Source organism: Panthera pardus, unplaced genomic scaffold (assembly GCF_024362965.1).
Source record: "Panthera pardus isolate Hobbes unplaced genomic scaffold, ASM2436296v1 HiC_scaffold_24, whole genome shotgun sequence".
Lineage (NCBI taxonomy): Eukaryota > Metazoa > Chordata > Mammalia > Carnivora > Felidae > Panthera > Panthera pardus.
The window spans coordinates 33,271,442-33,299,200 of record NW_026526810.1 but is presented as its reverse complement, the minus strand read 5'-3'; the positions used below and the strand labels follow the sequence as shown (position 1 = coordinate 33,299,200).

At 39.5% G+C, this 27,759-nt stretch overlaps 1 protein-coding gene across 3 annotated transcripts in view; it reads left to right on the top strand.

The window, feature by feature from the left end:
• The window catches only part of TRIP4 (thyroid hormone receptor interactor 4), a 64,855-nt gene extending 41,499 nt beyond the window's left edge, over window positions 1–23,356 (top strand). The window contains exons 12-13 of one of the 3 annotated variants that reach the window (XR_002077992.2): window positions 14,623–14,727; window positions 15,348–15,450. Coding sequence is in view for 2 of the 3 variants with exons in the window: in XM_019441815.2 (XP_019297360.2) it covers window positions 15,348–15,450; window positions 23,053–23,120 (171 nt within the window). In the remaining variant the exon portion in view is untranslated. Of the gene's footprint in view, window positions 1–14,622; window positions 14,728–15,347; window positions 15,451–23,052 lie in introns of those variants that run through there. The other 2 variants (XM_019441815.2, XM_053888961.1) reach the window with 2 other exon arrangements.
• The last annotated feature ends 4,403 nt before the right edge of the window (window positions 23,357–27,759 follow it).

Sequence of the window (27,759 nt, the reverse complement as noted above, 5' to 3'; positions counted from 1 at the left end):
TAAAGAGTCCTCACCTTTCATAAAACTTTGCTGCTTTTGGTAAAGAAACCCTCCATTATCCTTTGAATTATTTCAATTAGGTGGTGAGGATGATAGGATTTGTTATTATTGTGGAAGATTTGGTTCAAGCCAGAGAATTCATGATAGGCAAGTAAGTTTGAATTCTGATTTCTGATTGCCTGGACTGTGCCATATTTGGGGAGTGTATATGCGAGGGAGTATGTGCACACATGTGTAGGTATGTATTTTTATTTCTTTTGATCATTGAAGGTTGAACTGACATAACTAGATTTCATTTTTGAGCAGCAGAGGGAGCCAAAAGACTTTAGCTTCATTGGAGAACGCCTGAAATTTTAGAGCTGTATGTTTAGACTCAGACTAGCAGAATCCAAAATGGCAAAGTCTATCCTTGAAGCCTGTAGAGTCTTACCTAACAGTATGGTTTTCCTGTACTTTCAACAATTGCTTTAGGCAACCACTGTACTTAGGAAAATGTTTTTCAGCTTAATTTTTCTCAGTAAACCCTTTGTTTTCCAGATCTATTTGCCTTTTGATAACATTATTACTGTTGTAAAAACTCCTATTAGGGAGCCTGGGTGGTTCAGTCAGTTGAGCGTCTGACTCTTGATTTTGGCTTAGGTCATGATCTCGCAGTTTGTGGGCTTGAGCCCTGCATCAGGCTCTGCTCTGACAGGGTTCTGCGCTGGCAGTGTGGATCCTGCTTGGGATTTCTTTCCTGTCTCTGCCCCTCTCCTGCTTGTGACCTCATGCAAGCGCACATGCTCGCGCTCTCTCTCTCTCTCTTTCTAAATAAGTAAATAAATAAATAACTTAAAAAACCAACCTGATCCTATCTATGTTACCCTCTCTACCCTTTCCTCACAGATTTTAGCCAGTAATTATCCCTCTAGTTTTCTTTCATTTTCTTGTGGATTGCCTCCTTAGCTCTTCTCTGATTACTTTATGTATAGGAGTACAATGCATGCATTTTGGCATGGATTTGACCCCTAGCCTTTTGTTCTGAACCTTACTACCTAATTCAGACCTAGGCAAAACCATGGACATGTGGAGACCCTTTTTTCCACACCGTTGTACCTGTGCTTCCATGGGCCTTTTGCCCATTTCCCCAGTATCTTCTTTCCTCTCTTTCTCTCCCCTTTTTTTTTTCAGTCTAGAAGTAACAGTTATAAAAATTGCTTACATTGGTGTAGGCCTTATAGTTTTAAAGACTGTCACAGGCATTAATAGCTTAGGATGAGTTAATATGTTATCAGTATATTTTCTTCATAGGATATCTGCATTCTTAAAGGGAAATCAGGGTACCTGGTGGCTCAGTTGGTTGAGCGTCCAGCTCTTGGTTTGAGCTCAGGTCATGATTTCATGGTTCATGGGTTCAGGCCCCACACTGGGATTCTCTCTCTGCTGCTCCCTTGCTTGCACGTGTGCGCACATGCTTGCTCTGTCTCTCTTTCTCTTAAAATAAATAAACCTATTTTTAAAAGTTAAAAAAAATTTAAAAAGGGGAATCTGGAGCATCTGGTATGTGGGTGGTGGGGTTTGGCAAAGGGCCTTCCTTTATTTTTTTATTTGTCCATCAAGCAAACCACCATCTGATACAAGGTCAAATGATTTCAATCACTAGACAGCCAGTCTTCTTCCTTCCACAAAATGTGTAGAGAAGGGTAGGAAACAGTAATCCTAGTCTGTGTAGTACAGCAAGCTTATGGGAGTTAGAAATCTAATTGACAAATCTTTTTTGGTTTCTCATGGATGCTTCTCTTTCAGGTCAGCATGATACTCCTCCTTGAGCTTAGATTCTGTCTTTTATCCTGAGGATGCTGAGGGCAGCACATAGAAATGTAGGAATCCTTCCATATGTTCCCAGCTGGAGGTCCTGGCAACTCTCCTTATGAATTTCTCTGGTATATGTCATTAGAATATCTCCAAATGCCAGAAGCCAGTAGGCTTCATCAAATAGGAATCCCTTACTCATTTTCCCTATGGTCAGCTTTTCTGGGGCTTTTCCCCACTGTTTCTTTTCTTTGGGGGTAGCTCATGAATGTATGCAGAATTGATATTAGTCTTATTTGGGGATTATTTATTAGATAAAGATCTTTTAAAAGTTGTAGCTTTGGTATTTGGCTGCCTTTTGGAAAATGTCTCAAGCGTCTTTGCTAATCTACCTGTCTTTGAGCTGTGGTTCTGTGGTGTTAGTAATGTGATTGCCTAGTCTGTTTTACAAACCTTACTCTCATTACTGTAAGAATGAGTTGAAAGTTTAGGAATAATAGCCCTAGACTAGCATTTCCCAAACTCTTCCATGTATAGGTGTTCTCTGGGGAAATAAAAATAGGGGGAGGTGGTTCTGAATGGACACATACATTTGGAAAATGTATTTGTATCAGACAAATGTGTTTGTTTACTGTAGACCTTCTCAGAGACCTTAATACGCTAGTGTGCATTATGACTGTCTGATACAACTGTCTGTTACGTCTAATGGATACAACATACAGTGTTACACTTTTCGACCATAAATCCCCTCCCCCTACCTCATACACACTATCTACTTTCATACTGCAGAACTGGTATCTTGTATATACAGCTAAGATAGTGCTAGCCTAAGTATGTTTGGTTTTCTTTTATTGTCATAGGTCATCTCACTGAGGGAGAATCATACAGAAAACAATTTCTTGACCTATGTCTTCTTTCTGCACCTTTACACTCATTTTTCATTACCCAGCTGAATGACATTTTCTTTGAAAACCAATGTAGATCTAGTAGTTTTTATTTCAACTAAAACTAATCTCATGTGTGACTTGGACCACATTTTACTTCTCCATCTTGTTCCTTTTTCCTTCCCCAAAGAAACTCAGTAACTTACTTCCTGACCTCACATTCTTGGCCTTTCTTTGATAAGTTAAAATATACTAAGCCCTCACTATTTTTGGCATAATGTGATCGTTTAGTCTCTTTAAAAAAAAGTTTTATTAGAGGTTGTTTAAAATCAAGTACACTATACTCTAAGTGATTTTTTTAAATATGTGCTTAAAATGCTTTGCCCTGAGCTAAGAACTCGTCTTCATTTTATCTTCTAAGAGTAGTATGGCTGGCATGGCCAATTTGTGCCAGAAGAAAATCCCACTAGACCCCCAGCCCTCTGAGTAATGGCAGGGAATCAACCTAGACAAGACAAGAATGATGCAGCAAAGGCTGTGGGCTCAACTCAGGAGAGAAAGGTAGATGAGAGCCATCTAGTTACAACTTCTCCTGTATTCCCCTGGAAGGAGCCCATGCAGTTTGCCAGCACTTTATCTGCCAGCAGCAGATGTAAGCTCTCAAAAACAGCAGGGAGGATGTTGACTGCAACAATGCATCAAGGCTGTGGTTTGTAACCTCAATAGTAAGGCAGTTAAAACTCTTTTTTTTTCTTTTAACAAAGACATTTTGATTGCCAAATCCATAACCATTAGCAGCTGTGGTTTGAACAGTTCTCTAGACCTAACAAGTTTTCAAACAGAAAGTTGAGTTGGTGGCTTTTGTTTCTACTTGTCTATGTTGTGTTTGGGCTATTTATATCTCTGCCTTCAATAGAAAATCTGATTTGTCTGAAATCTCCAAGGTCATTGATTATTCCATTTCTTCTGACTAAATCCATTCCTCTCCTGCCAGTTTACTGACCCTTCAGTCCGTTTGATCTTATGGCTTTTATAATAGCTAAGACCCTATCTTTAAAGAGTTATGCTGAAGCAGTTCTGCTGGGTACCTATATAACTGACATTAGCAATAGAATTGAAGTCTTCATTGGGGTAGAGAGTATTATTTGGTCCTTCTCCTATAAGGGTATCCAAGCAATACAGATCATCAGGAAGGTTTGCAAAAATCATGTGTGGAAATCATCATCTTCTATCATCAATCAATGGATTGTCTGTAGGTCTGAGAGGTGAGAAATTAGAGAATGAAGGAATAGTTAGTATTCAACCCAGATAACAGCCTTGAAAAATGCAGTATCCCCAAAGTTTCTTTTTCTTTTTCTTTTTCTTTTAAAGTAAGTTCTGTGCCCAGCATGGGGCTTGAACTCACAACCCCAAGATCAAAAGTCACATTCTTTACTGGCTGAGCCAGCCAGGCACCCCCACAAACTTTCTTTCTTTCTTTCTTTCTTTCTTTCTTTCTTTCTTTCTATGTATGTATGTATGTATGTATGTTTATTCATTATTGAGAGACAGACACAGAGCTCGAGCATGGGAGGGGCACAGAGAAGGGGAGACAAAGTATCCAAAGCAGGCTCCAGGCTCCGAGCTGCCAGCACAGAGCTCAATGCGGGGCTCGAACTCACAAACGGCAAGATCATGACCTGAGCCGAAGTTGGACGCCCAACCGAGTGAGCTACCCAGGTGCCCCTACTTTCTTTTAAAATATGTGAAAATGTCCTCTGTCATACTGAGAAAACCTGCATATTTATAGACCTAAAATGTGGATTTCTAAGGGATCATGAGGGCTGTGTCAGAGACCCAACAAAGAGGGGAACTGTGTGTCTGCCACAACTAGCCTAACCCTAGGCTGTTCTTTAAAAGTACAGCTTACTTGAGTGAAACAGGGAACATATTTTCAGAATTCTCATGGAGACTAGAATATTTACTGGAATTTCTAGGTCAGAGCAGACTATCTTTAAAGTTGTTTTGTAATCTGGGTGTCAAATGCCTACTTGCTGAGTTGAGCACAACCATGTATATTTTTTTGTATTCCAGAAAGCATTTTGCTTTCCTTTGTACTTATCCCGAAAAGAGGAGGGGAACGTTAACACTTGTCTATACATTTATGTAAATTCTTTAATGTTTTTACCTTTTCATCTGAAAACAAACCTATAACTCTTAAGGTTTTCTTAAGTATTTATCAGTAAATACTTGAGTGCCTACCATAAATCAGACATTGTTTTAGACACTACAAGAAATAAAAAGATGAATTAGCCATGGGGTCTGTCCTCAGGGTGTTTAAAAGACTACTAGATAGGTAAAATATGTATGTAAACAAAGAAAAACAAAATAAAAAGCAAGGATAACTGTCTTGAAAAGTAGAGTGTCTCTGAGGAATTTAAAGGACAGAAAGGTTGCTTCTAGCTAGAAGGGACCCCAAAAGACTTTATTAAGAATATGGCTTTTTGGGCTGCCTGGGTGGCTCAATCAGTTAAGTATCTGACTAGATTTTGGGTCAGGTCATGATATCTGTTAATGATGATTAACTCCGTCATGATCTGAGTTTAAGCCTTCTTTGTCAGCTCAGAGCCTGCTTGGAATTCTCTCTCCCTCTCTGCCCCTTCCTCATACTCTATCACACTTTCTCAACATAAATAAATAAACTTAAAAAAAAAAAAAGAATATGGCTTTTGAATTAGCCTTGAAAGGTAATAATAATAAAATCTCACTTTTTGATCAGCTATATTATACAAGGCCTATTGTGTATGTTATTTTCTTATCCTCACAACCACTTCAAGCAAAGTATCGTTATCCCTCTTTTAAAGAGAAGAGAATTCTAGACAGAGAGTTAAAGTAATTTGCATAGTGTCAGTCAGTAAATGGTAGAATTGGGATTGCTGTTCAGGTCTTCCTACTTAGTTGATAAGAAAAGCATATTCCAAGGAGGAGGAGTAGCGTGAGGTGGGAAGTTAGGGGCCTGTCCAGAGAATAATAGCAAACCAGTTTGTTGAGAGACAAACTGGGAGAAGAAGAGGAAGAAGCAGCAAACAAGAATGGAAAGGTATGTTGCGGTCAGATGGTAGATAGCTTTGAATGATAGGCTTCAGAGGTAAGACTTTGATCTGTAGTCAGTTGTGGAATGGAGCCGGGGTGTTTGGAACGTGATCAGGGCCTCCATTTAGGAAAATGGATCTGACTGCAAGGTGGAAGATTAATTGCAGTGAAGAGCCTGAAGGTGGGGAGACTAATGAGATGGCAGTTGTCATTCCAGGGTCGAGATATTTTCAAAGGTCTGTTCTAGGATAATGCCAGTGAAATTAGACAAGAGGGGAATAGATGTAAGAGGTTTTATGTAAGTAGAATCAATCACTTAATGTGACACCTTCATGTTACCTGTAAGTAAACCGAGGCTTAGAGAGAAAGTGGTCTGCTTGATCTAGAAGGAATCTGCTGTAGCCTTGGTATCTTCTTGCAATCTGTTCACGGCTTCTTAATTTTTCACCTAGTCTACTGTATGAACCAGGTAGCAAATTATCTAAGATTTTATTGCTTGGAATGTTATACAATCATACATTCAGTAAGTATTGACTGACCATCTGTCATGTGCCAGGAACTGCGCTAAAGACTAAGGATCCAGGGGCACCTGGGTGGCTCAGTTGGTTGAGCGTCCGACTTCGGCTCAGGTCATGTTCTCATGTTCATGATTCAAGCCCCGCGTTGGGCTCTGTGCTGACAGCTCAGAGCCCAGAGCCTGCTTCCCATTCTGTGTCTTCCTCTCTCTGGCCCTCCCCCACTCACGCTCTGTCTCACTCTCTCTGTCAAGGATAAGTAAACATTAAAAAAAAAAAAAAAAAGACTAAGGATCCAGAGTTTTAACAGATACTTCATCTTTCTGGATCTTTCAGTCTACTAGAAGAGACTGAGACAAGAAAACCCAACCATACTAATTATCATATGAAAAAGGAATGTGTGAGAGGCCCTAACTCCTAACGCAGTTTGACTGGGGGCGGGGTGGAGAGGGTTAAGGAAGCTTCTAAAAAAAGTGAGTACTGAAGAAAGAATTTGTCTTCCTCAGTATGCCATCCTTTATCAGGTCACCATGCTCTTCTCTACCACTATAGTTCATATTCATCCTTTTAAACAACTCAGATGTCACTCTCTGTAGTGTCTTCCTAGACCTCAGTCCATTTCCTCCCTGACAAGACTAATCACTTCCTTCCCTGGGCTACTGTGTTCATATTTCTATTATTGCTCTGGCAGATGAGTTGGGCAGAAAGGAACAGATGACTGAAATGTTTAGGAGGTAAAGTCTATAGGACTTGGTTATTTGATTGGATATGAAAGATAAGAGAAAGAAATCTGAGATAAACTTGGGTTTTGGGCTCTGGCAATTGGGTGAATGGTAGTATCATTAGTCCACATGGAGTGTACAAAAAAAGAATTTTCTTGAGGCACCTGGATAGCTCAGTCAGTTAAATGTCCAGCTTTGGATTTCATCTCAGACCATGATCTCATGGTTTCTGGGTTTGAACTGCACATTGGGCTCTGCACTGATGGCTCAGAGCCTGCTTGGGATTCTCTCCCTCTCTTTCTGCCTCTCTCTCTCTCTCTCAAAATAAATAACTAAACTTTAAGGAAAAGAGAGAAAATATTCTTTTAAGATAAATAACTTTGAAATAAATGACCTGTGGTAAAGAAAACCTATATTATAGCAGTAAAGGAAAGAAGTACTATAATATGTAATCACCATACAAAAATCAATTTTTTTATGATAAAAAAGAAAAATTTTAATTCCAGGGGTGCCTGGCTGGCTCAGTTGGGAGAGCATGTGACTCTCATTTTTGGGGTTGTGAGTTTCAGTTCCATGTTGGATGTAGAGATGGCTTAAAAATAAAATTAAAAAAAAAAAAAAAAACATTTAATTCCGGTATAGTTAACATACAGTGTTATGATTTTTTATTTGGATAGTTTAAAATGTTTTAATCTGTTTTGTTCTCAAAGACAAATATCATTCAATAAAGGCATATTGTTACTGTTAATAGCACCAGTTTGCCTGACAGTTTGCCTCCCGTTGGGAGATAAATTCTAAAATAGTCCTATCCCTTAAGAGGAGTTTTAGCATTCTGAGTTATTAGTCCCAAATGTAGACTTCAATGGTTAAAGGACCTTACAACATAGTATCTTTAATTAAGAGTAATTTTCTTTTGGTTCTCACTAGTTTAAGTTGGAGTGAAAACCTGCTATAGGAAATTTAAGACCAAAAATAACTGTTGTGAGTGGGTGATTCCCATTTAGGTCTTAAAGAAGGCAGAAAAGCTATGCAGTTAATTTTAGAGAAAATACACTTGCTTAGGTTCTCTTGTGTATGGAGGTTCTAGCATAGAATTCCAAAGAGCGCAGAAAGCCACAGTGGAAACTTAACTGTGAGGAGGATGGGACCAGGAAACCAATGCTGTGTGGCTTCAACTAGGTCATCTTCCACAAATGGCTGTAAGAACCTTAAGCTGCATATTATTCTTTTCACCTGGAGCAAATATGAACTCTGTAGCATTGAGCTGCAATCCCTCCATCTTTGATACTGAGCACATGATTATTAAAAAAAAAAAATGTTGTTTTGAGAGAGAGAGAGAGAGAGAGAGTGAAAGCAGGGGAGGGGCAGAGAGAGAGGGAAAGGGAGAATCCCAAGCAGACTCTGCCCTATCAGCTCAGAGCCCATTGCAGGGCTCAAACTCAAAAACCTTGAGATCACGACCTGAAACGAAAGCAAGAGTCTGATGCTTAACTGATTAAGCCACTCAAACGCCCCTATACTGAGCACATGATTTGATTTGGGTACTTGTACGTGGGAATTCAGTGATCCCATATTGGGCCAGCTGGCTTGGTCTCTATCCAACTCCAGTCAAATATACAGTTGTCATCTTGTCAGAGCATCACTACTCCTATGTTATTCTGATGTGAGAAAAGTTTTATCCTCCAGTATAGTGGGGCCTAAGGTACTAGTTGTGTGTCCTGTAGACTTGTTGAATTGCTTTAACAGAAAAGGTAAACAAGAACTATTAGAGAACTATTAGAGAATTGCTTTCAGGATATGCTTCTTTGGATCTGTTTTACTTGTAGCCTTTTTATCAGACTTATTTCCTTCTCTCTTTCTGAGTATTATCACCTCAATCTTCGTGGAGTTGGTTTTCAGCTAACTAGATTTCAGAGCCTGATTTCATGTCCTATCTAGTTCCCCAAAGTTTAAACCAAGAAAACCTACAGCAAATATATGTTCTTTGTCAGTGAGTTCTTTCTTAACTGTTTGCAGTAGCTGTTAGTCCTCTGGAGACAGGTATAAGAGTTATAGGTCATCTGGGGATTTGTTGTCAAGAGTGGCATCATTTAGGAGTTACTGATCATTTCAGTACAAGGACTAAATGGAGGCTTGCAGAGTTGGTGAAAATGGCCACTTGACTCTGAATTAGTAGTGATTGCCAAAAACTACTAACCTTTTTTTTTCTCTTATGAAAATGGCAAAAGAAATGTTTTCTAAATGACTGGTGAACAATTTCCCTCTGGAGAAGAGAAGAAAATGGCTGTTTAGTAGTTAATTACCTGTTATGTTAGACAGCTATGAAATTTATGAGGCATGAAAGAAGAGTAGGCCCACCTCCCCCACTCATCAGGCTGGAAACCAGGTGATAGGAGTCATGTTTTCATAGGCAAGAACAGCAGCAACTTCCTGAGGAATCTGTTACTGAATTTGAATGGTTGCTTTGAGTTGCCTGATCTTAAAATCCACATTCCCTAACCTGTCTGATGTGCTCTCATTGACCCTTACTGTAGCGTCCGGAGTTTATTCACACTGTTTCTAAATATGAACCTTCTCTTAATTTACTTTTCTCTTTTTTAAAACAAGCTCTGCACTCAATGTGGGGCTTGAACTCACTACCCCAAGGATCAAGAGTCATGTGCTCTACTGACTGAGCCAGCCAGGTGCCCCTAATTTACTTTTCTCTCCATCAGGTGCATTTTTGTCTTTTTACTCTCAGACCAAAATCCCTTTCTTGTAAGTCACTGACTTGTCAGTGTTTAATGTGGTCCATAGTGTCCAGACCCCAGTTACAGTGATTGTGCTTTTCTGGAGGTACTGAGGCTGTGCCAAACTGACTTTGCTTTAATGTATTCTACCCCTTTTCCCAACACATAGGCCTTTGCTTTGTTTTTTTGCAGGCTGCTTTGCTCGTCAGCTCTGTTTCTTGTAAGCCTCCTGAAGTTCAGTAATAGTTTGGGAAAAGAGATATTCACATAAAACTTGGATTTAGATTAAGTTTGGAAAGCTGATTTTGATGTTTATCTTTATTGTGAAGCAAGAATGGGTCCCATAAACCTCTTGTTCTATAATTTCATTTGTCCATCATTTTCCCTGTTATTTGACATTTGCTTACTCTATTAATATATGTCAGGGTAGTTTATATTAAACATAAGGCCTTATTGGCCCACTTGCCAAGAATTCTAATTTATCTTGGCGGGGGGGTAACAGATTATAGGATAGCACCTACTTTTACCCAGGGCTATCATCCTAAGAGTGTCTAGTTCCCAGCCTGTGTGTATTTAGCATGATTAAGATAACCTTAGGGGCGCCTGGGTGGCTCAGTCGGTTAAGCGTCCGACTTCAGCTCAGGTCATGATCCGGTGGTCCGTGGGTTCGAGCCCAGTGTCGGGCTCTGTGCTGACAGCACAGAGCCTGGAGCCTGTTTCAGATTCTGTGTCTCCCTCTCTCTCTGACCCTCCCCCTGTTCATGCTCTGTCTCTCTCTGTCTCAAAAATAAATAAACGTTAAAAAAAAAAATTAAAAAAAAAAGATAACCTTAATGCACAAGTTGATAAATTCATTGTTTTTTAATTCAATAACAACAAAAAATTTAATTTTTTTTAACATTTATTCATTTTTGAGAGACAGAGTGTGAGTGCGGGAGAGGCAGAGAGAGAGGGAGACACAGAATCTGAAGCAGGCTCCAGGCTCTGAGCTGTCAGCACAGAACCCAACATGGGGCTTGAACCCATGACCCTGAGATCACAACCTGAGCTGAGATCAAGAGTTGGACACTTAACCAACTGAGCCACCCAAATGCCCCAAATTCAACAAATAATTATTGGTTGCCTACTGTGTGTCAGGCATGATTCAAAGTGCTTAGGAATAAACAAAACAGACAAAAATCCTTGCCTTCATGGAGCTGTCATCCTAGTAAAGGGAAGCCATATTTAAATTTTTAGGGGCACCTGTCTGGCTCAGTTGGTAGAACATGCAACTCTTGATCTCTAGTTGTGAATTAAAAAAAAAAAATTTGTTTTAATGTTTATTTTTGAGAGCGAGAGAGTGCAAGTGGGTGAGGGGCAAAGAGAGAGGAAAGCAGAATGCAAAGCAAGCTCCAAGCTCTGACCTGGCAGCACAGAGCTTGGCGCAGGGCTTGAACACGCAAGTTGTGAGATCATGACCTGAGCCGAAGTTGGAAGCTTATAGGTTATGAATTTAAGGCCCATGTTGGGTGTAGAGATGACTTAAAAATAAAATCTTTTAAAAATTTAAATAAGTAAAGTTATGTAGTATCAGATGATGGTAAATGCTGTAAGAAAAAAAAAAGGAGAGAGGGGTTGAGAGTGTCAAGTTTGTGAGGAGTTTGGTGCTCCGATTTTAAATAGAATGATGAGGGAAAACTTATTGCAAAGTTGACGTTTAAATAAAGTTCTGAAGAAAGAGAGAAGAAGCCAGGTGGATATCTGGGCTAGGGGGTAGAGCATTCCAGGAAGAGGGACTAGGCAAGTGGAAAGACCCAGAGACAGGAACAACAAACCATTGTGGCCACAGTGTAGTGAAAGTGGGGGTGAAAGTAGTAGAAAAAGGTGTCAGAAAATGGGCCACGAGCACCTGGGTGGCTTAGTCGGTTAGCATCCAGCTTCAGCTCAGGTCAGGTCAGCATCTTGCGGTCTGTGAGTTCAAGCCTCATGTCTGGCTCTGCTGACAGCTCGGAGCCTGGAGTGTGCTTTGGATTCTGTCTCCCTCTCTCTCTGCCCCTCCCCTGCTCACACTCTGTCTCTCTCAGAAATAAATAAACATTAAAAATTAAAAAAAAAAAAAAAAAGAAAGAAAGAAAATGGGGGGCCAGATTGTCTAGGGACCTGAAGGTCACGGTGAGGATTTAGGCTTTTATTCTGAATGAGATGAAAAGCCACTGGAGAGTTTTAAGCAGAGGAGTGACATGATCTGATATATTTTTTTAAATAGTTCTGACTGCTGTGTTAAAAATAGAAAAGAAAGAGGTTAAGGGCAGAAACAGACCAATTAGATTATTGTGGTAATCCAAGGAAACATTATGATGGCTTGGATCAGGGAGTAGCTATAGAGGTCTTAGGAAGTGGTGAGGTATTGGACATCCTTTGAAGGTAGAGTTAACAGGATTTCTCAGTGGGTTGATTGTGGGGGTTTTGGCCTGAACCACTGGAAAGATGGGATCATTCACTCATTTTAAAGGGGGTATGGATAAGACAGGAGCAGGTTTAGAAAAGAATTCAGGATCTTGATTTTTTTTTTAATTTTGTTTGTATTGTGATAAAATACATAACCTGAAACTTACCATTTTAACCATTTTTAGGTATACAATTCAGTGGCATTAAGTACTTTTACAGTGTTGTACAACCCATCACCATTATCTGCCAGAATTTTTTCATCATCTCAAACAGAAACTCTGTACTCATTAAATAATAACTCCTTCTTCCTCCTCCCCCCACGCCCTGGTAACCTCTATTTTTTCTCTATGAATTTGCTTATCCTAAGTACCTAATATAGGTAGAATCATGCAATATTTGTCCTTTTGCATGATTTATTTCGCTTAGCATAATATTTCAAGATTCATCCATGTTGTAGCATATATCAGAATTCGATTCTTTTTTAAGACTGAATAATATTCCACTGTACATATGTACGGTATTTTGTTCATCTGCTGATGAACACTTGGATTGTGGATACTATTGGGTATTGTGAATCATGGTGCTATGAACATTGGTACACAAGTATGTGAGTCCCTACTTTGAATTCTTTTGGGTATATACACGTAAGTGGAATTGCTTTAATTCTTTGAAGAACCACCACACTGTTTTCCACTCCAGCTGCACCATTTTACATTCACACCAGCAATGCATGAGGGTTCTAATTCCTTCACATCCTTAGTAGCACTTGTTATTTTCCATGTTTTTTGTTTTTGTTTTATTTTGTTTTATTGTAGTCATTTCTTGAGCACGAACTAGTATCTCGTTGTGGTTTAGGTTTTTACTTTCAGGACCTCATTTTTTCCCCAGTTTTATTGAGATATAATTGACACATAACATTGTATTAGTGTAGGGTGTACAGCAGAAGGATTTGATACACATATATGTTGCAAAATGATTACCACAATAAATTTAGTTAACATCCATCACCTCTCGTAGTTAGGAATTCAGGACCTTATTTTTTAACTCTTGAGATTGAAGGAAATCCCCAAGGTTGTGAATGTAGAGAGAGAAGAGGTCTGAGGCCTGACCCCTGAAGCACTCCCAACATTTAAAGGATGGGGAAATGAGCAATCAGTAAAATAGCAAAACCAGGAAGAGAATGATATCCTGGAAGCCAAGTGAGAAATGTGTTCAAGAAGGGGGGAGAGAAGAATTCTGTCAGATTCTACAAATAGATCAATTAAGATGAGAACTGAAAAAGTGACCATTTGATTTAGTAACATGGAAGTGAACAATGACCTTTAGTTGATGAATAATTTTGGTGGAGTGATGGGAGTGAAAGTCTGTTTATAGTGAATTCAAGAAAAAAAACAGATGAATTTGAAGCAGAGAGCACAGACAGTCTCTTAATGAATTTTGTTGTAAAGAGAATCAGAAATGGGGCAGTAGCTTGAGAATGCGAGATCTGGAGAGTTTTTGCTTTATGGCAGACATTACAGAAGTTATGTTTGTTAATGGGATTGGTTCAGTAGAGAGGGAACATTTATTGATGCAGGAAAAAGAGGAGAGGATGACTGAAATAGCTTGTAGTTCCAGAAAAGCAGAGCCATGAGGTCCTGGCAGCCTGTCCTCTGCCTCAATACTCTAAGACACAGAGGGGAGAGGAAGAAAATTGGAGATGGAAATTGTGACTGCTGCTGTTTTGCCCTCTGTAGAATTAGGTTGAAAGATCTTGATGGCAGCCTCTGGTTTTATTCGTGCCAAAGCACCTCAGCAGTAACAGCTGGAACCTGCTTTTCTTTGAGTTCTAAAGATCCAGGGGATAAGGAAAGAAGAGGATTTTCCTTCTCATCTTCAGTCTTTCTTTTCTGCCATGAACATTTTGATCCTGCCTCAGAATATAATTGTGTCTGATGCTTGATATTAAGCTATGTTTTATCAAAGTACATGCCACACCTGTCCCACACTGAAAGCCATGGTATGTGGGCAGGACCAAAAGCTGCTAAAATTCCTCTGTTTTCTCCATAGCGTTACCTACCACCTAAGACAGAGTGGTCAAGTGGTCAGTAAAGAAGTTTTAACTGTTTATGCTTCCACTAGTTACAGAGAAATTAGAATTTTCTTATTTTACTGAAACCTCCATTTCTATTTTAGAGCCTTAGGTCTTTAGAGGATATATCTTAGCAGGTGACTAAGAGAGGAAAATAAGTGCGTACCTAGGATGGTAGCTACTAGGAGAAAGGCTCCTCTGGGAATGAAGTCTGACCCATAGTTGTAGTCAGCCCATGAGTCATATTTGTCAAACATGCTAAATACAAGACATCCCAAGGTAGGAAATAATGAAACAACAAATCAGTTGGGCATTGCTAGAGAGCACTTTCTGCCAACCCTCAGTTGTTCCTTAAATTGTAATTATGTGGCCAGCATAGTCTTACTCCAGGTTCTGTGTCTGTCTTTGCAGAAGGAATACAAGTCCTAAGTATTCACACAGATTTGTGATGAGAGATCCAAAGGAGGCTTCTAAATAATTTTCAGAATTGCTCTACCAGTTACCTTTTCACCCTAAGTAAGTCTGGAATGCATCCAGCAAAACAGCTTTTGCATGTTCATACCTTTCAGAATGAATCATCTTCCTTCCTTTTAGTGAAAGAAGGGCTCTGTTGATTATTTCTTGCAGAATTTCCACAAATGTTCTATTTTTCTTAAATCTTCCAGTGTTTTACTTGAGTTAACCTAGGGGGTGCCCGATGTTCCAGAAGGAGACCTGTGACTCTCCCAACTCTCAGTCACTTATGTTAAAAGAACAGTCAGTTTTTTCTTGATCTCAGGTTTGTGGGTTCGAGCCCCACGTTGTATGTAGAGATTACTTAAATAAATAAACTTAAAAAAAGAAAAAGAACAGTCAGTTTTGTTTCTTCTGGGAAGATATCAGGTATTCTTTTTTAAAGAAGTTCCCATTAGAGGAAGTCAGAAATGGCAGGCAATAGATTGCATAAGACCACTGTGCTAAGGCCTGGGGAAAGGTGAAGGTTTGTTCTTGCTTGCTAAGCATAATCCTCTTTACCTGACTGAAATGGAGAGTGCTATCATCAGAATGTTGAGGTGAAATCTGGGACATCCTTTAATCTCCTTGAAATTCAAAATTTGTCCCAACTAGTCTGAACTTGTTATTTCTATATTTCACAGTATCCAGACATGAGTCAAGAATCTGATTCTCCATTTGTTTTCATCTGCACAAATCCCCAGGAAATGATTGTGAAGTTTCCTATTAAAGGAAATCCAAAAATCTGTAAGTCACAAACTTTGATGGTCTAATTTTCTTTTCTTTGTGTCTTGTGTCTCACTTGCTCAACTTTTTAAAAATCTCTTCTTCCTCTGTTTTATGGCATGTAAAGAATTGGAGGGTTAATATGATTATATTTAGTGATAACTTTAATGTTAAGTTAACTACAATATAGCCTTTCCAAAGTGTACGTTGATCCACAGTTAATGGTATGCTAGTGAATCACTCTAAACTTGCATTTAAGATCCCATTACATTTAAAATCCTCATTTGTCAGCCAAAAGAGTATGCTCTGCTCTGCTGCACTGCTCGTTAAAGGAAGTAGTAAGCCAATGCCAATGGCAATAATGACCTTTATTCATTGTTCTTCAGTCTTCAATCCAAGAATAAGACTGAAGTTTGTATGTCTATTTTTTGAGTGTTTTGGAGGCTCCACTCCCAATTTGCCCTTGATTACTGGTTCCTAAAGCTCTAACCTAGCCCTCTCTTTGAAACCTCTCGATTTATTTTTTCTGTAACTTTTGCTTTATGTATTTATGATTATAGTACCCTCTTTGAATTCCTGCATATTCACTTCTTTTTATTTTATTTTTAGAAGTTTATTTATCCTGAGAGAGACAGAGACAGCGAGAGTGGGGGAGGGGCATAGAGAGAGGGAGACAGAGAATCCCAAGCAGGCTCCACACTGCCAGCATAGAGCCCGATGTGGGGCTTTTTTTTTCAACGTTTTTTTTTTTTTTTTTTTTTTTTTTTATTTTTGGGACAGAGAGAGACAGAGCATGAATGGGGGAGGGGCAGAGAGAGAGGGAGACACAGAATCGGAAACAGGCTCCAGGCTCCGAGCCATCAGCCCAGAGCCTGACGCGGGGCTCGAACTCACGGACCGCGAGATCGTGACCTGGCTGAAGTCGGACGCTTAACCGACTGCGCCACCCAGGCGCCCCATCCGATGTGGGGCTTGAACTCACAAAACTTGAGATAGTGACCTGAGCTGAAACCAAGAGTTGGACGCTCAACCAACTGAGCCACCCAGGCACCCTTGCATATTCACTTCTTAATCACTTTTTGTTGACTTTACTTTTTCAATCTCCAACTCTTCTACTACTACCAACTTCTCTTCCTCTGTCTAGTCCTGCCTCAGCCTCTTCTGTTTCAAAACTATCTCAGGAAATACATAGTGGTGGTCTTTCTGCCTAACTTATTTTTAAAAACAACCTTGGGGCGCCTGGGTGGCTCAGTTGGTTAAGTGTCTTGACTCTTGATTTCAGCTCAGGTCATGATCTCACAGTGCAAATGCAGTTCATGGCATGTAGCCCCGAGTAAGGCTCTGCGCTGACAGTGATGAGCCTGCTACAGATTCTCTTCCTCCCCACTCTGTTTGCCCCTCCCCCACTTTCATGCACGCTCTCTCAAACATTAAAAAATAAAACAAAATAAATAAAAACCACTTCAGCAACTGTCCCATTTGCTCACATCAGTTACTATTTTGTGCCTCTGTGACACTGCTTTCCCGTTCTGTGAACTGGATAATTTGGGGGCATGCATTGTCTTAGGTTGTGCACAATTCTACCTCACACTGTACCTGGGGGACCAACTAGCCATTTGATAAATCTGTTCTATAGAGAAGTACTTTTCAAACTGTACTGCAAATAAAAATCACCTAGAGAGCTGTTAAAACATAGGTTCCTGGGCCTTCTTCCAAGTGATACTGATGCTGTTGCTCAGCTGACTACACTTTGAGTAATACTGCTTACAATCACAAAATAAGATGCTTGGACTATGAATTTAGATTAATGTATATCATCACAAAATTCAGGCAACTCTTATGATTTATGAGACATATGTTCCTTAGATTCCTATATATCAGAAAATCTGAACATAAGTTGCCCTTGACTTCTACATATTATTCAACTCAGACTATCCCAGCTGGTTGCCAAGTGGCCCTGGAAACTTTTTTCTTCCTCTCCACTATTTAGGATTGATTGATTGATTGATCGATCTCATCATTATTTTCTAAAGATTTTATTTATTTTTTTAAAGTTTATTTTTAATTTTTTTAATGTTTATTTTTGATAGAGAGTGAGCAGGGGAGTGGCAGAGAGAGGGAGAAACAGAATCTGAAGCAGGCTCCAATCTCTGAGCTGTCAGCACAGAGCCCTACGTGGGACTTGAACTCACGAACCGTGAGATCATGACCTGAGCTGAAGTCAAATGCTCAACCTACTGAGCCACCCAGGCGCCCCATAAAGTTCATTTTGAGAGAGAGAGAGAGAGAGAGAGAGAAAGAGAATGAGCATGAGCCAGTGCAAGCTGGGGAGGGACAGAGAGAGAGGGAAAGAGAGACTCCCAAGCAGGCTCAGCACTGTCAGCACAGAGGCCAACTTGGAGCTTGATCCCACAAACTGTGAGATCATGACATCAGCTGAAATCAAGAGTTGGATGTTTAACATTCTGAGCCACCCAGGTGCCCCAAGATTTTATTTTTAAGTAATCTGTAGACTCAAAGTGGGGCTTGAACTCACAACCCCAAGATCAAGAGTCACATGCTCTACCTACTGAACCAGCCAGGCACTCTTCCGCTATTTAGTATTTAAATCTCTCTCTTGTCCCTCTTTTTTGGTTGTGGCATTCTATCCCTCCCTGTTCCATTCTCACCTTATTCTAGGCACTGATATCAGCACTGGTGGTAGCAGGAAAACATTTTAGGTCTTTTCTCCCATACCCAGTGCTACTTGATCTTTAGTCCCCATAGCCTTTTCTTAGCTTCCTCCCCTATCTTGGTTTTTACCTGCTGCTTAATCTCCTGTGAGAAAATGTTCTCTGTAAACAGTTTAGATATTTCTGTGAGATGTTTTACTCCAGTACTTTCTCTACCCAGAGACCTACTTTCACTACATATATGGCCTCTGTTTTTCTCAATAAGGTTTAATGGGGGTGGGGGGGTAGAGGGGTGGGGAGGAATGATGCTCTTAGGGGAAAGCTTTAGTAACCTTCTGTCCTTTCCCCATTGTAGTTAAAAGCTTTAAAAAGTCAAATGGGCTGTCTGCTTGTTTCAGGGAGAAATTGTGAGACCACAGCTTCTTCCTTGTTAGGCCAAAGTGAAACATCAGTCAGAAATAAGCGAAATTTAAAGAGAAAAAATGAAAGAATGGGTGACCAATCCCTTTGTGCATCAGGAAAAAAAAAAAAAATTCTTTAGGTTCCACACCCAACGTGGGGCTTGAACTCATGACCGTGACATTAAGGGTCATATGTACTACCGACTGAGCCAGCCAGGCACCCTGGAAAAAAAAAATTCTATTGAAAGGGAACCATCCTACCTGAGGATATAGCTTGGTGTGAAGTTTCTATTCCCTATAACTCTTCATTCCTTCATCCTTCATTCCTCTTTACCATCTCTTAAAATCTTAGACTCTGCCAGAACTTTCTTCTTGTAGTCCAAAGGAGCCACCTTCAGTAGCTTATAGCTGGAAAAAGTCTTTACTCTCACTGCCACAGGGGAAAATACATAGTTGGCTGTTAATCTGTAATGCTTCACATTTTCTTCTAGCTATATTGTTACACTAAATGGTAAAGGTCCATAATATTAATAATACTCTCCTTCAATTATAGTGCTTTGGCTTAAATGTTTTTGTTCTTGTTTTTGTTTTGTAGGATGGCTTAGGAATCTTATAGATTAGTTCTATGAGACATGTTCCAAGTTCCAAACTCTGACTTGCACATAAGCTTTTAGAATACAACCTATTTACCTGTTGTATCCTGTGTGTGTGTGTGTGTGTGTGTGTGTGTGTGTGTATGCCTTAAATTTAAAGGTATGTATACATTTTTTAGTTTTTTGACTATAGTTGACCAACAATGTTACATTAGTTTCAAGTTTACAACATAGTGATTCAACATCCCTATACATTATGCTCTGCTCATCACAAGTGTGGCTACCATCTGTCACCATATAATACTAATATGATATCATTGACTATGTTTTCTATGCTGTACCTTTTATTCCCATGACTTATTCACTCCATAACTGGAAATAAAGGCATATATTTTGGTTTATGCTTTTGGACACATAAACTTGAGCTTGCTTGACCTGGGGATAATTCTGTTTCTTGAAATCATTCAGAAAAGTACAGTGTGTAATATGATATCATTTGGCTGTGTGTCTGCTCAAATTAGGAAATGCAAAACAGTATAATAGAGTAGGTTAAATGCTCAAAGAGACAAAGGAAATCTTTTTACATTAAATGAACTACTTGCTCTATAAATGCATTTAAGTACTGCCTTATATGTTATGCAAAGCATGTGGAAATCCCTAGGAGAGTTATATCAATTGATGACAAATACTCTTTCCCCTTTTAACTTCTTGTCCATTTGCTGCACATGCATTTGATTTTCCTTAGGCACGATGATTGAGGATGTGGTTAACACTGAGATGCTGTAGGTATTAAATGTAAAAATATATGAGAAATACAGAAATTAAGCATTACCACTCTGCTTTTAAAAGAGTGTACTGTATGTTACTGTAGTTAACTGTCCAGATCCCAAGTCTTGAAAGATGAGGCTGAACTAGAACTAGTTCAGAATTCCTGCCATCTTAGGGGAACTGTGATGACTGCTTCTTCGTGCAAGAGGCCCCAGTCCCTTGCCTTTATTGCCTGCAACTGGCCTAAGCTGGCCACTGTTGGCAGTCACTGTGGTAGATGTTAGGGATGTAAAGAAGTCCTTAGTTATAAGGAGCTTACAGATTGCTGGCACATGTATAGTTTTCTTAGGCAGTCTAGGGGATGAAAGAATTTCTGAATCCCTGGGAATGCTCCAGAAGTCCTACTTCCTTTATATCTCCTTCCTCCTATTTTCCATTTTATGACATCATCCCTGAAGCCAGGGATTAGTTTGCCTATCCATTGAGGGCTTTGCTTCATAGGGTTGATATTACCTGAGCTGGTCTCACTTGAGGGCTTTCACAGTCAGATTGGAGTTTTCCAAAGATTATACTTGGAATGTTCTTAGACAGTAAAGCTTTGAGGGTGTCAAGAAGGTAATGGCTCTTTTTTTATAAGAGGAATCTGAAATACATATAGTTAATAGACTTGCTTAGAGTTGTAAGGTAAACTGAGACCATAAGTAAGAAACATACTCCCAAGCCTCAGCATAAATATGACTACCCTTACTTTTTTAGAGAATTTTGAGTTTATGAAGCATTTTAACATATAGTATTTCAATTAGTTATTGGATTAAATGACTTAATGTATATTAAAAAACAGCATAGTGCTTGGTATTTAGAAAGCACTTAATGTTAGCTGTAATTCTCTCAATAACTTTGTAAATTAGGAATTTTTTACTCTTTTCACTTTTCAGTTGAGTAAATAGGTTTATAGAAGTTGTATTTTGCTCACATCTTTCTGTCTCTGATTTTCCTGCTCTTTGCACTTTATCAGATAGCCTCAGAAAAAAATTATTCTAATCACATTTCATTTTTAGGGCACAATATCATAGAGCTGGAAGAATCCTCCTGTACAACGTAGTCCAATTTCCTCTTGGCATAGAAAAAGCTGAGGACAAGAGTGACTAGGTGACTTCCTCACATACAGCTAGGTAGTCTCAGGGACTAGAGAACTAGAAGTGTGAAGTCCTAAGTGGGATTCTGAATTCTGTCCTAGCTTGTCCTAAAAAGTTGAGTGAGATGCAGTACTTCCTTATGCTTCTGGTACCACCACCTTTTCAATGGATACTCTTAGTGTTTATCTGATATCTGCTAATTTTGGTTACTTAGTCCCTACAGTGCAAAGGTTTTCGAATTTGTAATGTATGCCTTGCCATCTTTGTTTAATTCATTTGATGAACACATTACCGAGCACCTACCATTTGATGCTCACTATGGTAGCGTTAGGAATATAAAGGCAAACTTGCCTTGTAGTAGGGCTTTTTGCCAGATTGCTGGCACATTTTCGGATTTCCAGCTGGGCAGCCTGGGGGATGAAAGACTCCTAAATCCCTGGGAATACTCTGTGCTGTAAAGCCCAAATTAAAATCAACAGCATTGTGACAATGCTAGTGGATAGCATTCAGGGTATTGCTTACTGATGGTTTCTGAGGAAGCCCAGAAAAAGAAGAAATGTTACTCCAGAGACAGGTATACCCATAGAGAGATGAGGAGAAAAAGAAAACAAAACTTAAGAAAACTTAAAAAGGGAAACTAGGATGACGTTATTTTTAATTTTTTTTTTAAATTTTATTTGAGAGAGAGAGCATGAGTGGGGGGAGATGGGCAGAGGGGGAGAGAGAGAGAGCAAGAGAGAGAGAGAGAATGAGAATGTTAAGCAGGTTCCATGCTCCGTGTAGGTGGTGCTCAATAAGAGGCTCGATTCCACGACCCTGGGATCATGACCTGAGCTGAAATTAAGTCACCCAGGCGCCCTGAGGTTATTTTCTCACAATCTTTTGCAGTAGTCAAGACATGTATTCTTAGTTGGACAAGTGAGAGTATTAAAGTCTAGAGAGACTAAATGACTTGCCCCAGGTTTTACAGCTAGTTAATAACACAGAGGGATGGACTAGCACCTGAGTCTCCTGACTTCTATTCCATTGCTTTCTTGTACACCTGATTGCTATAACAAATGAAAATGACAGCATGTGGGGGGGGGGGGGCAGTTATGGGTGTGGGCTGTAGTACACCTGGCTTGCCTTAAAGGGAAGCTCCTTGTTTGTTAATCTTTTTTTTGTAATGCTGAGGCTAAACTGACCTGTTTCTGTTTCAGTTCAGTGCCAGTATCACTATTGACTTAAGTGAGACTCTTTGTGGGAGAAATCAATGTGTAAGACAGACAGGAACTTTGTTAAGATTGTTTTCATGCATGAGATGGATGGCTCCTAAGGCTGCTACCACTGAACCAAACCGTCCTGGTAGATCTGAGGAGTCAGAGGTCAGGGACCACATCAGTAAAGTACCTCTCATTAGGGTCACCTGGGACAGGAAGGTTGCTTGTTTTCTAACTTTAACACTTAGAAGAGTCATACAGCCTATGACCTTTGCCCTTCTTAGCTGGTGATAGGGGCCCTTTGTCAGTAAACCATTCATGTGGATTCTACTCCACTGTTTCAGGTCACTCCCCCTATTAAGTCTGAGGCAGCAAAGGGGTGAACTGAACTGCTTTTCTCACTGCGAGGGAGGTTCATGCATTATGCTCAGCCAGTTAACAGGTCAGAGGAATGAGTTTCCCACTGTGTGAAATGCCTTCCTTTATTATATATGTGTATTCTTTTCAAACTTGCCTTAGCATGAGACCTCCTGAAAAACGTGTTGTTTCTTTTCTTCTAGCTACAAAATTAGAAATATTAACGATTTAGATTCTTTAGGCGAATGAATACTCGTGTGTGTGTGTGTGTGTGTGTGTGTGTGTGTGTGTCTCCACATTTGTGTGTCCTTAAACAATGTTCCCACTGCTTCCTCATTCTTACAGAATGAAACTCTGAAGTTTGAAAGTGTCTAAGTCCTGAAGCAAGATAATTGAATGTGACAGGAAAACAGGAACCAGAAGACCTGGGAGGCCAGGAAAGATTTGCATTGCAAATATAAAAAATAAATAATGAGGCTTCTTTTTCTCCCTTACAGGGAAACTGGATTCCAAGATCCATCAAGGAGCAAAGAAGGGGTTAATGAAGCAGAATAAAGCTGTCTGACCCAGGAGAAAAGGAGCTATACAGCATAGTGGAGTTTTGTGTACTAAAATTGCTATCCACTGGTCCTTTGGAATTGAAGCATTAGAAATCTAAAGGCTTGGCATCAGGCTTGAATCTTTGAGAATTTAGACTCTTACCTAAATCTGTATATTTTTCTTAAAGAGTGGGATTCTTACTTTATGTAGTAGGTCAAAATCTTTGAATACATTATTTATAAAATGCTATTTTAAAAATTCTAGGTCTTTGACATTTTTCTCAAAATGGTATCAGAAAAGAACAAGTTGGAAATTACTTTGCTTTCTGAAGCTTGGATTTGAGACTGGGAACTCTCTTAGCAAAGGTTAACAATTTTTTTGAGAGACCACTTGAATTTTAAAGTTTCTTTTCAAAGTAATAGCCTGGTTAGAGTATTAAGGTGTTTGAGGAATCCTATGTTTAATGCATACCTGTGATGGGACAGAAAGGGTTTTAACAAGTTTTTTGCTCTAGTCCAACATGTCTTGAAGTGAACAGTCTTCAAAAGCTGAATAACCTTCATTGGCAGATTTTTTTTTTTTTTTAAGGGATAACCTGAAAAGGTGCTGCCACTTTGTTCTTTGGTTTGAGATGTTAGGACATAAGAAGATCAGACTGGGAGAAGATAGAGCTACTTGCTCAAGCAACATGAAACTGCCCTATTTATTTTGTGGGTATTGCAAAAGCATCACTTAGATGGGACAATTAGAAGCAAACTAAAAAATAAAGTCCCTTCAGTAAATGTATTCATATACCCCCAAATGCTGAAACCCAACCTTTTAAACCATCACACCTCAGAAAGCTATGAGCTTTGAAAAAATAGGTTGATTTGAAATGAGATTTTTTACTCATCAGTCTGGCCCTACTTAGTGAAACACTTTTTTTCTGAGTCTGTTCAGCAAAGCTGTCAGAATCTCAGTTGCTGGCATCCTCAGGAAATTCATGGTCTTAAATGTGTATGTTCTGCTTTTTATAAAGCACCACCACCACACTAGGGAAGTTGGATTCCCTCCAGCAGTTGTGTGCATGACTTAAAAAAGAGAGCACGCAGGAGAGAAAAAAAAAAAGTGCCCTGTGTTATGAAAAAGATTAATTTCCCCTTTCTTTAATCCTTCATATTCAGCATGTATTTGCATTGAAATGCCTCCACTCATATGCATTGATGTTCACTCAACTGTGAACTCTGCTTGTTGCATAGCTCTAGGCACTGGTTTTGTGGGGGCCTGATCACTTTGGATTCCCAGGGAAAATCTACCCGATTCTTGTTCTGGTAATGCAAATATGCAGTATTCTCTTTCTTTTCCTGCTCAACTTCTGTAGAGAAAATGGAAAGGACAGCTAATGGTACTTCTTTAGAGGGAAAAAAAAAGTCTCATTCTGGTCTCCTGAAGACCCTAGTATTATTAATGAAGCCACACTGTGTTAATAGTTTACCAAGCAGTAATATCTTGAATTCTGCACTGGAATTGTCTCGTTTTCTGAGTACCAAAATAAAACCAAAAGGCAGGAGGTGAAGGACCCAGGAAACAACAACCACAAAAAGCTACCTGCCTTTTTATGTGAATGACAGCTCAAGCACAGAGGAATCTGGATTGATTTTTTTTTCACCTGGGTAGATTGTGTGTGTACACCTAAAGAAAAACATCAGGAGCTGCAAGAGTTCAGGTTATGCAACCATTTTGTGTGCTGTGATAAGAAAGTTTACAAGAACATTACAGATTTACAAGAACTCACCTCAGCATCCAAAATATGCAGCTGGTGCCACATGAGTAAATGGCAGAGTAACTTGGAAACTTCTTTTCATGGTTAGACTGTGAAAGCCTTTTAGTTCACGTGGTGGTTGGTGGTGTAAAGTCTCTCTTTTATTTGTGGGACACTCGGGAGGAAGTGTGGGAGAGACTTGGGGGTAGATGGCCGTCAGTTGCTCAGTGATGAATAGCATAATTTAAAGCCTAGTGGAAATTCTTAGCATCCTGAGTACAAACTCGCCCAGGAATTGCCTTTCAGTGCTTTACAACACTTTGCACTGACCCTGTTAACTCTGGGACAGCTTGGCCTGAGGGAAGTTTCACATTTCTGAGCTGGTTTTCTTTTGCAGCCTAAATATCTGCGCCCCCTTTTGGATGGTTGGGTTCAGTGGCTCTCAATGTGTATAGTACCTGAAGGGTTTAGTGTTTTTTGTTTTTGCTGTTCTAGACAGGGTCCTGTCTCAATTATGTAAGCTCAGAGTGGGAGATACATGAAACAAGATACTTTCTCTGTCAGGACTTAGGAGGCTTTGACTTTCCAGTCAGATGTTTGGATTGGAGTAAGGGTTTTTTTTTTTTTTGCTTGGTATAGCTAATCTAGAGAAAGAACTAGGTGTCCCCTTTTTTCAAGCTGGAAGTGTACAGAAACCCATTTTTTCCTAGGGAGTAGCTGTGAAAAACTTAGACTTTGAAGATTATTTTTAGAAAAATTACAAAGTTAGGATTTTTATGAGTTACAACCCTTAATCTCTTTCGATTTTAACTGCTGTCTGTACTAAAGCCCATTTATATGGATTTCATTTATTTGGTAAAATTTTTTTAATGCTTTTGCTAGAACTCCTAGCCAAGATTGAGACAGTGTTGGGGTTGTTCTCTTGCCCAGCTAGAAAAGACCAGTAAAAAAAGCAAGCATCTATTAAACTAGAGAAATCAACTAACTTCAGTTTATTAGGCCTAGGGGGAGGAAAGAAAGGCCTGTGATGAAGGATTTTTTTTTTTTCCTTGAGATTCAAATAGCAAGTACACATCTGCTGTTCTCAGCTTCTGTGAATGTGTTTGGAGGGAGGTGATCCATATCACAGACACCAGCAGCAAGGGATCCAGCATGTGGAAGGCTTTTCTACTTCTCTCATGCAGAGAAGAAAGACCATAGCCACAGTTCCTTCTGACACAAAGAAACTTGTGTAAATGTCTGTCCATTTATATGTGTGCACATAATGTGCATTAATTCATGGGGTGAAACTTGGTAAACTGATCAGATTTCAGATTTCAGTTGTGACAATGGAGAGCCCAGAAAGAAAACCTAGTAAGTGTGGCATTCTAGTTTGGAGTCAGATAAATAGGGTGATGGGGGGTGGATGGGAGGGACTGAGAATCCATACGAAGTTGTGACATAGGAAGGGAATAAGATGTTGGCACAAGGGGCAAAAAAAATGTCAGTACATAAGATTTGACAAGAGTCTAGAGCTGTACTGTTTAATATGGTAGCCACTAGTCACATGTGGTTATTTAAATTAAATAAAATTAAGAATTCAGTTCTTCAGTCACATTAACCATATTTCAAGGGCCCAAACAGTCACATGGGGCTAGTGGCTTCTAAACTGGAGGGCATAAATATAGAACATTTCCATCATTGCAGAAAGTTCTACTGGACAGTTTGTTTGGAGCACGGATCAGCACACTTTTTCTGTAAAGGGCCAGATAGCAAATATTTTAGGCTTTCCTGGTCCTACAGTCTCTGTTAACACCTATTCAGCTCTGCTGTTACAGTGCAGATGAATCCATAGGTAATACATAAATGATGACTGGCTATGAGCCCTTAAAACTCTATTTGTGGACACTGAAATTTGAATTTCATATTAATTCTCACACCACAAAATATTCTTTTGTTTTTCACCCATTTAAAAATGTAAAAAAAAAAACAAAAAAAAAACACTCTTAGCTCATGGGACATACCAAAACAGGCAGTGAGTGTGTCACCCATAGTTTTCCAATCCCTGGTCTAGAGGAATAGGAAGTCAAAACTTAAGAATCTTTGAGTGTACAGGATATTTTGAAAATTTTTGGTGATTCTTCCAGGCTTGATAACTTTGGCTAAAAATTGAGGTTCACTGTAGGAGTGTTTATTTTCCTTTGTTCCCTATTTTTGCAGTCCTGTCCTCTCCAATGATAGAGTCACATTCTTCAGTAAATGATGACTACTTGAATGTTAAACCCTTAATTAAGTCACTTCCAAGTCTAAAACACCGAACCATACTCTTTCTCTGCCTGCTAAGTAGTTGATTCCTCATTTGTAACGTCGTCCAGTAAAGACTGGAAATGTCTTATCCCCAGGGATCAATTCTGTCCTGTACTATACTAGAACAAGTTGAATTTTGGTGGACCAAAGGGAGATTCTTCTTCCTCAGCTGTGTGTGTGTGTGTAGATGAAGAGTAAAGGGGTTTTATGACTTGGCTCTATCCCCAAGTCACACACTTATCTTGAATGGCACTGTTGAAGGATGCCTCAGGATAAGGGAAGAAAGGAAAGATAAAACTGCAGAGCTAAGATGGTCAAGGACACAAGAAGGACGGAAGAGGGGCTAAGAATGGGGAGCTTTGAGAATTAAATTTCTGTTTGCTGTGGAAAGAGGTGGAAATTTTAGGGAAGAGGTCATGAAGTGTTTGTTTCACAAGCAAGAGGTGGGTGGGAGGGTTCGGGTAAACATCGCCTGAATGTCTACTATGTAGTAGTGCGCTGGGCAATAATAGATGAATGACAGATAAGGAAAGACATAAGTTACAGTCGTTAGAAAAAAGAATGGTGGGTTGAAGAAGGACAAAATAGGACTTTTAGATAATAAAAAGCAAGATTTGGTAATATCCGATGGTGAGAT